Genomic DNA, 11,541 nt, shown 5'->3' with positions numbered 1-11,541 from the left:
TTGCATCTTGGATATCCCCCTCATCTCCTCTCCCCTCCCCTCCTCTCTCTCTCTCTCTCTCTCTCTCTCTCTCTCTCTCTCTCTCTCTCTCTCTCTCTCTCTCTCTCTCTCTCTCTCTCTCTCGATACAGCAGTGCCTCGCTCCCTCTAGCGGAAGTCTCGCTGCTCTTGAACGTCACGCCGCCGCTCCGGTTCTCAGTGTGAAAGTTGTCTCCGCCTGGACCGAGAGGGAACCGGAACTCGCTTAGTTTCCAGCGCCAGTGTTTCATCGTATTTTGGACCGGAGAGATGAGGCGGAAGGAGAAGAGGCTGCTGCAGTTCGCCGGGCTGCTCATAGCGGCTCTTCTTTTCCTGCCCAACGTCGGTCTGTGGTCTTTGTACAGAGACCGAGTGTTTGACAACTCGCCCGACACGGCGGACGGACCGGGCGGCATCCCGCTAATACAGGTAAGCTCGGCTCGGTGCTCGCCGCAGCGCTGAGGTCCTATTCGTTTTCGACCAGAAAAGACGCCGTGCTGCTTACTGTATTCCCACAAGTGTTTGCGAGTTAGTTTGGGCGGTGGAGAGAGCCAGCTCATTCGGATACATTGCTGCGCACTTCCTCCTATCACCTCTCCCGTTTTCCCGGCTGTACGCCTCACCCCGTTTCACCAAATCTGACATTCCTGTGCTCGTGGAGCCTGTGTGCGTGCGTGTGGCTGCATCGGCCGCCAGTGAGAGGCTGTGTCGCCGAGGCTGTTGCTCAGTGTGGGAGGTCATTCGGTGGATATGAAAGACGCATAAGAAGCCACGTTGCACAGAGCGGAGCTGGGCGTCGCAGTCAAGTTATAATAACACTCGAGTTCAGGAAGTTGTCAAAACGCCGAGGCTGCGCTCGCAGGTCGACTGGCGTTAGCCTTTTAAAGGTGCCATGTCAGGTCACTGTGCAGAGGTTGGTTTTGCACACTTGGCTCAACGTGAGGATAGCGTGCTTTAGGATTATTTTGGAAGTAGATGTTGGTTAGTTAAACCCTCTGCCCTTAGTGGGTTTGTCTTATAGCAGCACGACTGAGCTTTGCTCAAACCCACAGAACTTTATTTGAAATTCTAGTGGAAATCCCAAGTCCTTCTGCTGCATTACAGGGAAATATGTATATAATGATGCAGGAGACTTCCATATATGTTCTATCTGATGTGATGCTGCAGCCATGAAACAATGACAGCTTGAGTTTGAATATTTCACTCAGTGTAAGTGTGATGTAGCTTCAATGAAGCATTGAAACCAGACAATACACAGTATGTATGTCACTGATGCACGGTATGGAAGAACATCTTTTTTCAAGCTTTGAAGCTTCTTGAGGGGAACGTTTAGTACGATGGATCAAAGTGGCATTTGATAAGTGTAATGGTGCATTTGGGTGGTACTTGTCAACACATCAAGTTGAAACTTTCCAAGTTTTCCCCCAGAAATTTGCACTCAGTGGCTGAGGAAGTTGTAAATATGAGTGTTTACGAGTTAATGAGTTGTGATGAATCACCTCAACAAGTGAACAACTTAAACCATGTACCTTGTCAGTGGTAAAACTTGTCTTTCTCAGTCAGAAAGTGTTTAGACAGCTGTAACAGGGACTAGTCCCATCAGCAAGCAGGCAGCAGCGATTTGGGTAATTTACTCCTGCCATTCATTGTTTACAGCGTTCAGTGGATGATGCCATTGAGCCGGCTCCCTGACTGCCCAGGGGATGTGCAGTTGACCTTTTTCACCTTGCTGTCTTGTTTGACATCATAAGGAGGATTAGGCTCGAATGTGTCGTAGACTTCAATGTCAAAATTCTGCCATAAAAAATACTATTTCAGAAGTAGTAGCAATCAGACAAAGCTGGAAATGATCTCAGTAGCTATAGTGAAACATTACCGATGGCTGAGATTTGCTCTCCTACCATTGTTTTAGTACTTTAGAATGAATGAAAGTCAATAATCAAAACAGCCATAGGCATCCATTCATTTTATTTTATATCAGGAAAACTGCTATGGTTAAACACATTTCATGTCTTTTAGTAAGGACTTTGAACTTTGAACTGGTAATGCGATGAAGAAAAAATAGGGAGTGCTGCACTGGGTCAAGAAGAATAGTGTTTCTAATGTTTGAAGTGAAAAAAAAAATCAGGTGCTCTTCAAGTAGTTGAGTAAGAATACAAAAACAATGAGTGGAAGTCCACAGTCAAAAAAGAATCCAAACCAAATAGATAGATTTGGTTTACCCATGGTTTAATAAAAGATTTTTAAACCTATAACCAGAGTGCTTTGGTTTACAAGTAAGCTGGACAGTCATTGTTTTTGTATTTGTATGATGGCGTGACCTCAATCATTTCATTCAGTACTACTCTTAACATGGTGTTCTTATAATGGAGTTTTAACATAGGAGTCTGTGGCGCCTCTGCTTCCAATCTCCCTCATGACGTTGGTTAAACGAACATGGCACAGAGCTAAATGAGGTGAATTACTACCCACAAACAGATATCCAAATTTACAAGGCGACGAGTCCTGCCTGAATGCTGCATTCATGCTCACAGGCAGACCGGTCACAGTGCTGGATTGTGATTGGCAGACAATACCAGCTACTCTAATTCAAATGAGCTAAATCTGCTGAATGGAGGCTTTCAGAGTGATGTGTGTGTGTGTGTGTGTGTATGTGTGTGTGTGTGTGTGTGTGTGTGTGTGTGTGTGTGGTGAAGGAGGAGGGGGTAGGGGATATTAATCATTTGTTTGGCCAGAAGAACCAATCAAGACCAAGTCCAGATATGATGTGTTTACTGGAGTACGTACTAAATGGATGGAAAAAAAGCCAAGACTTTAAATTTGGCCCGTCAAACAAAATGTTGCAACAGTGTCTTCATATTTGATCATAAATATATGCAACCTAAGAAAATTTGTGCAGTTTACTCTAGTTCAGCAATTTGACACGCATTGACAAAGATATGCTTTTCTCTCACAAAAAACATAAAACAAAAAAATATAGAATTTATGGTGATAAAGTGTGTGGCTACAAGGCACGGCTATTCTTTCTCTCTGCATGTTTAAACATCACTAGGACACAACAGTAACCATTTTCCAAACAGGAGCTGACCTCCGCATTGGCGTAATACAACTGTAATTAACTCTGTGCTCCTCGTCTTGTCTCCTGAAACAGCCACAAGTACAGTAGGCAGTGGTCACATGGTGTCTAATGGGGTTTGATGTGCTGATACACTACACACACAACTAACAACAGTCTGATATGTTTCAGACATGCCCGGCTAACACAGCCTCCCCACTGTGACAGTGACAGAATGGTAATTTACACATTTCCAGTGGGCTGTTACGGACGAACCTCGAAAGACAGGTTGCTCAATTTCCTCCTGCCTGCTCCAGCAGCTCAGGTTAAGTGGAGGTTAGTGAGGAGGAGAGCAACGGATGGACTGAAAAAGAAGCTGCACAGGCCGACCTCCTGCCTGCCTTGCTAACCAGCTAACTGACTGACGGACTGGCTGCACTGCCAGAGATAAATTAATTTCTCTAGTAAATACACCCCAAAACAGCGTTTGTCAACCCTGTCCTGCATGTTTTTTTTTGCTGCAGCCCAACTCCTGCACGCCTGGTCCAGTTAAGGTGTCATAAAAGTGTGTAGCCTACATCTTGATTGGGCGACACATTCAAGAATCTTGCAGAATCATGCCTAAAAGCGACAGTGGCCTGGCAGGCTTGGGCAGACATGATCACACCAACATGGATTTACAGCATTTTGCTAATGCAGAAGAGGCAAGTGGATATCTGCCAGACTAGTAAAAACAATGGTTTAGAGCTGCAACTAATGATTATTTTCATTGTTGATTGAATTAGTGATTTAGTGATTACTGACTATTGAAACAGTGCTGACTTTAACTGTGGCACATACAGATACTTATTAGTGACAAGGCAATATTCATTATATATCATGCATATGTAACCATGCATATTGTCTGGCAGGAGGCTGGAATATGATATTATCTACATTTTATTCTTCTGTGGTATTTACAAGTGAGATGGGCTGCCCTTTACAGTTCCATAAGCTCTCCATCCAGATTTGCACTTTATAATAATTTTAAGCTGTCTACATTCCAGAAAACTGGTGCCGCTGTTTGAAAGGTATGGGGCGTCATTCTGCACAGCCATGGTTTCTTGTCATTGAGGAGCATGACTTGCTACATTATATTGTGGTTGAATCAAATTGTAACCCCTGTATTGTGGATCAAATCATATTGTGAGTTAGGAATATTGCCTCATACCTCACACACACACACACACACACACACACATTTGTTGCCATGTTTTTCTTTTTTTTTTTTTTTTGTGAGAGTTACTCGAGGATCCTCGTCAGCTTTTGGCCCTCCTCTGGTTTAGCTCCTCCTAACTCAATCTGATCAGCTCTGATAAAAGCCAGGAAGATAGAGTGTGCTCTGGAGAGGAAAGTTGGCTGAGATTCACTGTCCTGTCACAGAGAAATGAGGATCATATAGGCTTCTGTACGCTGGAGGCTACATTTATGAGCCACACACTGCAGGCCGGATCACTGCACATTCATCATCGCAGGACCTTGTGCATTTCGCCTCTGACACACATGTGCACGTGCGTACACACACAGTGCAGTCGTGCAACACACACATGCGCTGTGTTTTGGCTCGGTAGAAGGTCAGTCAGCCAGCAGTCTGGTCTTATTAATGAGTTAAGCTCAAAGTAAACAAGGACATCTATGTAGAACATCACAGGACAAGGAGAAATCACAGCTGAGACATAAAGCAAGAACATCTTTAATTTCTGCGTCTGCTTCGGAAGCTGGCAGGCTGTTGAGCTACAGAGGTGGCCCAGTCAACTCTCAGAACAAACTGCTTTTCTGAATAAATACCCCCATTGCGTTGGCCTTATTTTGAATTCCCTGGCTGTCTGGCTGTGATGTATTCCCGCCTCACAGTCACAATGAAAGCAATGCAAATCAGATCTTTGTTTGACCCTGCTGTCCTTCAGGGCTCCTGCAGGCCTTACAAAACACTGAAAGCATGAAGTTTGTCTGTTTTTAGGAAAATTAAGAAGGCCTTGTTGTGTGTTTTTTTTTCTTCCATTTAAAACCCTTTTAAGACTCTTTGGCAATGTGTGGCACCTAAAATCTCAAGTTGGCTATAATGAGGCTGTTGGTTTGTTGAAAGACAGCTGGATGGATTTAGCAGCAGTGTTTACTGTCGATATTACAGTGGCTCACATTTGTACAGCAATATATCGAGGAAAAAATCCTGCAGGAAAAAAAAAAAAAAACAACCTGCAACTCTTTCTTTGCCTATACACACAGGTTTTCACAATCCAAGCACTTTACAAATAATGTAACTTGTTGAATCAGGGATTGTTAGTAGTTGACAGAATGATCTGAGGGTGAATGAGTTCACACGTGTCATGTCACCAAAAAATAGAAGAAAAACATTTATGAAAACAGAACAAACAAGAAAAGTCATGGAAATGTCCCAGATTCTGATGCCCCACTACAATAGTCAGTAAATCCTGGTCTTGCTTTGCCTCACGGCACCAGTGATGTGAATCTGGCTGACCTGCAGCTCCCTGTCTGTTCTCTCTGTGTTGCTATTCTGATAAACATTAAGGTTGAATAAGAGTTTAGCCTCTGGTTCTGTGCAAAATCTCTCCTTTCTGCTCTATTGACATTGTGTGGGAGAGAGGGAATGATGTTTCATGCCAGTACCAGACAGTGAATTCAGAGCTTCAGTAACCTTGAGGCTACATCGACGGGAAGTGTGAATCAAAAGTGCATAGAAACAAAATTGAAATTGGACGGATTTAGGCTAACCTCACAAACAGCTCCTGTGGGTTGCACCACACATACACAAGAATTTGGACAAAACTGCTATTCCTTCAGGCACGTTTTGAAATCAGAAATTATTTCAGGCTGCAGTGGATTTCCAGACAAGTGAGGGAAATAACGGTTTGCTGCAATTAAGGAAATCATATCAACCCTCTGAATCCTATGCGATTAAGGCCAATTAGAGAGGCTATGGCAGGAGGATTAGGACATTTTAACTAGGTTTATGATAACAGTTGTGAGAGTTCATTAAAAGAGTATTACATTTGCAAAGTGCAGTGGTGCTTTTTCTGTTGTAAAATAATCTCTTGACAAACATGCCCTCAGCTGACCTTTTTAAATGTTGATGTCAGAGAAGATGAGACATCAGCACCTCATGTGCTGCAGCTGTGCAGCTTTCCTACACTGAGAAATGAGATTTTATCTTGAATGTTTTCAGCCTCTGGAAATATGGGAGACTGAAAGGTGAAAGTCGTTTGCAAAGAGAAGTGGAGTCACTTGCTTAAGACTCAGATGTTGCACTTTATCACTCAGGGCTGATGGAGAGAGAGGGGATGGGAGGGGATGAAGCACCTCGAGGGAAAAAGGAGAGAGGCAGGATAAAAGACGTGTTTGTTCAGAGTCAGTCTTTGCTGGGGAGAGTTTCCTCCCCACGTTCCTCAGACAAGGCAGACGTTGACTCGCTGCTGGCTGCACGACGAGCTGAGCACGTGCAGAAGCTGCTCTGTATGCCTGTCAGGGATCTGTTGCCCCACATCAGAACAAGAGGCCAGATGAGGGACAGGTGCAGCAGAGAGCCTGTGGATACAGAGGGAGAAGTTAGGCTTTTAATTACAGCCATGTGGGTTATGAAGCCTCTTTATGTTCAGATGATAAAGCTCATCCTCAGACGTGAATTTAAAGTTAGTTCAGTGCTTTGCTCTTCTGAGTGTGCGAGTCTAAGCGGGAACAGCCTCACGGTGTTGGAAAGGTTACTTTTGAAATCTAATAGGTTACAGATTACCATTTACCCTGATAAAAATGTAATAACTAATGCGACTATTTAAATTACTTCATCAAAGTAATGTAACATGTTACATTTGATTACCTCTTGATTACTTTTCTTACAAATGTTTTAAACTGGACAATGAAGCTGAATAGTCCTATATGGTGGCGCTATATATTGGAGTTGAATTGGCCTGTTAAAGAGTGACATTGTGGATGGAAGGCATTGTGGTTGGACCCTGTGCATATTTATGTTTGCAGAGTATGCTTCAGGAGAACAGTGAAAAATGGCGTATGCATGCTTTTGTGCATATGGATTGTTTATGCATGTGGCCCCTGATCTGTAGCTGTCAGAAGACAGCATTTGTTTTCTTTTCCCTCCATCCACATTTTTCCAATTGTTATTCTAAGTGCTACACCTCTAACCACTGGGTAACCACTGCTTACAGTTAGAGCCTTGCACAGGCCTGAAATACATATCTGAGCCCACGTGTGTAAAGAAGTTCCAAAACGAGCCTGACACCAGGCTGGCATTACCTGTTCATTTATCGTCTGAACCCAGCCTGAACCTGAGATCACGGCTGTGCATACACAACGAAACCAATGACAAGTAGCTTAGACAAGAAGAGCCTGCAGCCCACACTATATATACACATATATAATGCCAAAAATAAAACATACCGTTTAAACCTAAAACATAATAAGCCAAGAGACTTGCATCTTTATGCAAAAGTGGTCTTAATGCTGGCTGAGCTCAGCCCTGGTCTCCTGACAGGTCTCGTCGGGCTCGGGTACGTCGCAGACCTCTACTTCCCATATTATACATAGTTGGAAAATGTCCTCTCTCGTCTCTGTTTTTTTTTTTTTTTTTCTTTTTCTTGTCACTGCCAGCTCTTCTCTGTCTTACATTGTCATTGTAAGAACACAAAAAATGTTTGTGACAGTTGCTGGTAATGTCAGTCAAGTAGGAATTCAAGGTTATTCTGCTGCCACTCTTAATATCTCTGTCACTGTTATTTGTCAGCCCGATATCTAAGCTGTACATGTAAAATGTTACTGATAAAAGGTTAACAGTAAAGTGCTGGGAGGTACATGGACCTCAGCTCTTCACCTCGGGTCATATTTATTGTGTTCAGTTATCGTATTGTTGGCAGGGAGATTGTATTTCCTTTTAAAAAAACTCAATGCATTCTTGACCTCAGCACCTGACCTGTGATGAGTTTCTGTCTGACGGGAAAGCACCGAGGTGGTCTCTCCACGAACACGGATTAGGTCAGTTATTTTTTTTCTCCAAAAATAACATTCGATGTGCTTAAGTTTGTCTCTTTCTAGGCCATGGAATTTAAAGGCAGCCCACATTTGAGCTTTGTTCCCGTGTAATAGAAGCAGACTGTGTGTACATTTCAAAGACCGAGCAATTGCTTTTGCACACTGCCTGCCTGGCTGCAAAGTAGTAAAGATCAGACGATAAAGCAAGCCATGCTGAGGCTCGAGTTTCCGTCATGGTCTGCTCTCCCAGCGATAGGTTAATTGTCCAGGAATCATGGTCAGGGAATGACAGTTTCAGAGTCCACTGAAAGCGCAGATGGACTTTTTTAACCTCTGTTTGGCTGGGGGAAATCAGCCAAGCAGCTTTGTTATTTTACAGCACCATTAATACCTGGAAGCTGCCCAGTGCAGCCAGTCCTCTTCTGTTGGCCACTGAGCGGGATAAATAATCATAGCATCAAGGCATCGTGGTCCACCAGTGTAGACTGATTAAAATATACACTCTATATGATAAATCAGATGATCAGCTGATTCAAAACGATTTGTTTTCTTAAACCAAAATTAAGTGAACACGTAACACACTAAAATGTAGATGTCATAACACCATGTGTGAAAATGTGAAAACTGCACAAACAGTACAGAGGGCTTGAGAGTCAGTGTAGTGTTGTGAAAACATGATAATCAGTTGTATATGATTTTTTTTTTTTTTTTTGCAGCTACACATAAAATACTTATTTCATTTGTCTGTTTATCTGTTGGGCTACAAAATATCATTATGCATCAGTTGTGGCTTTGAAAAACATTACACCATACTGCGATTCATGCAAACAGCACACAACGATGTCAGGTAATTGTTGATGTCCGAGAAGCGTCAGATGAATTTGCCAGGAAGCTTCTATGCTAAAAGCAGATGTGTGGGCACATTTTGGAGGGAAAAACGGAGCCTGACAAAACTCAAGTGTTTTGTATGGCGTGGTACCTTGTGTTTATTTTACTGAAACACTGTGAGGGCTCTGCTGAGAGCCGTATATGTCTTTTTGTGAATGGTCTTTTGTTTTCATATGTTTTTATTGATGCCGTCTTATTGTTTTTATACTTCAAACTGTTTTTGTTCTTTTTTGGGCATAGGTAAAGCTCACTGTTCATCCTGTTCTGTTTGACTGAAAAATTGTAAACGGGAGTAAATACACCATGCAAATCGTGTTGATGCGAAATAATCAACATTAATCAATATTTTTTAATAATCATAAATCACAGCCCTCATAATCATAATTTGGTTGGTTACTTCTTCCACCATATCCACATCCAGCTGTCCTTTCTACATACTGCAGTGATAAAATCTAAGCTTTTATTTCTTCATTTAATTATAAATACTGTTTCTGTAAAGAGGACTGTAGCTCAGACGTGTATTCAAGGGCATTTTTAAAAAAAAATCAGTTATCTGAATCTGATTCCCCACAGCTGTAACCAACAGTCAAACTTTGAGTCACGGGTCCAATTGTTAGGCCGCTGCCACTTCCCTTTCCTGTGAAATGTGACTTCTTGTCATTTTTACCGATGATAGTGCAATAGATGCTGCCTACAGCTCAGAGAGATTCAGAGGAAAGGTTTTAACTGAGGCAGTCAGCCTTGTTTTCTGGTCTTTAATCGCTTTTTTTCACAGCAATCGGACTGGAACCACACCAGCACTTCTTAACAGCTGTTTGAAGATTGACGTGCTGTCTTTATTAAAAAAAAAAAAAAAAAAAAAAAAATGCTGCATTTTTTTTTCTCCAGTAGACCAAGGCCTCCTACACTGAGCTGCTTGCAGGTGATGCCACTGTTAGCATTTGTAAGACTTTGATCACCCCCTCTCCACCCCCTCACCTTCATCTCAGGCAGGGAAATTTTTTATATTATTCCCCCCTCATCTTGTGAAACATTTCCGCTGGCATTGATTAGGGATGTAAAACGATGCATGAAACAACAAGCTGTGTGGGTGAAGTGAAGGTAAATGAAGCAAGCCGTGGATGCTGGGATGGTTTCCAGGTTCAGAAAAAAAGGCTGAGGTGGTAACTAATGTGACAGCGGTACAATGTCACCATTAACACTGCTATCACTAACCTGCTGGTTTGCTTTATGCATTTGATGAATTATTATTGTCATTTAAATAGTTCAGCATATCTTAAGAGCTCATTCCCGTTGCCTTGGTAAACATTGTATCTTTGACGTTAAAATATGCAACTTTCAACCTGGAGGTGAAGTGTCTGGTCACTGCTGCCCTCCTCCTCAATTGGGAAAAAATTGCCCAGCACTGCTAGCTGTCACCAGCCACTGTGGCTTCCAGTCTGATGATTTCTAGTCTTTTTATGCAGATTTTTAAGTATATTCCTCACTGAATGGTAGCTGATAGGGGTGGGGAAGAAATCACTGAAGTGTTGCAATTTTTTATGATTAAAAAACAAAGTATTTTTTTTTTTTTTTTAACATTACTGATTTTTTTTAATTGATTTTTGCTAAAGGTATCATATGAAATTAGATCACCAACGGAATCTGTTGGTACCAAGCATGTCATGCTAGGTTGTTGGTAAGCAGTCTAAATATTGCTTCAAATTTAGGCAAAATTTTGGCGAGAGAAAAATTGGCATGGACATTTTCAAAGCAGTCCCTTGACCTCTGACCTCCAGATCTCTGAATGAAAATGGAAATGCTGTCCAAATGTGATATAGTGTATTTGTGCAGACTGGGGCCTTAACAGTCTTCTTGTGGATTCAGTGAGCCACATTTGATGAAACTGGACGTCACTGTATAAAATGACCTATAGTGACCTCTAGGAGAATCTCAGCCTCATGAAACTTTACAATCACAAAGTAGAGGAGAAATGAAAAAAAAAATGAATATTGCAGTAAATTGCAATGTCAAATCGCAATACTTAAGAATTGCAATACGTATTGAATCAGCACTCAAGTATTGTGATGGTGTTTAAACAGGAGATAAGCATATCATCCCAGACGTTTTAGCTAATGAAACTGCATAAATGATCAGAATAAACAGTACTTATTGATCGATCCGTCAGTCAATACAGAGATAGAGATCGGATCAGGACTCGGAATCAGCACATGGTAAATATTGAATTGAAATGGATTAGGATCAGGGGCAAAGAAACTTAATTGGGACAACCCTAACTGCTGCACTTTTGCCTCATCCACAAAAGGAATTTTGTGGAATTTTTTGGATTTTGTACAACAAAATACTCTAATTGTTCTGTGTACAGCTAAAGAAAGAACTGTCTGCAATATGGCTGCAACTATTGTTTTCACTGTTGATTAGTCTAGCGATTATTTATTTGATAAACTGATCAATCATTTCATGTATAAAGTGCTAAAAACAATGCCATTGCCCATTACAAGTTACTATACAGCCAGAACCAGCCCAAGCCCTCATGGGGCCCTA

At 42.0% G+C, this 11,541-nt stretch overlaps 1 protein-coding gene across 1 annotated transcript in view; it reads left to right on the top strand.

The window, feature by feature from the left end:
- The first annotated feature begins 205 nt into the window (after positions 1 to 205).
- The window catches only part of LOC115371156 (polypeptide N-acetylgalactosaminyltransferase 10-like), a 136,110-nt gene continuing 124,774 nt past the window's right edge, over positions 206 to 11,541 (top strand). The window contains exon 1 of the mRNA XM_030068332.1: positions 206 to 446. Coding sequence (XP_029924192.1) covers positions 288 to 446 — 159 coding nt within the window. The 5' untranslated portion in view covers positions 206 to 287. The remainder of the gene's footprint in view (positions 447 to 11,541) is intronic.

The sequence above is a fragment of the Myripristis murdjan genome, chromosome 14 (assembly GCF_902150065.1).
Source record: "Myripristis murdjan chromosome 14, fMyrMur1.1, whole genome shotgun sequence".
NCBI lineage: Eukaryota > Metazoa > Chordata > Actinopteri > Holocentriformes > Holocentridae > Myripristis > Myripristis murdjan.
The sequence above is the reverse complement of the archived record's forward strand: the minus strand, read 5'-3'. Positions and strand labels throughout refer to the sequence as shown.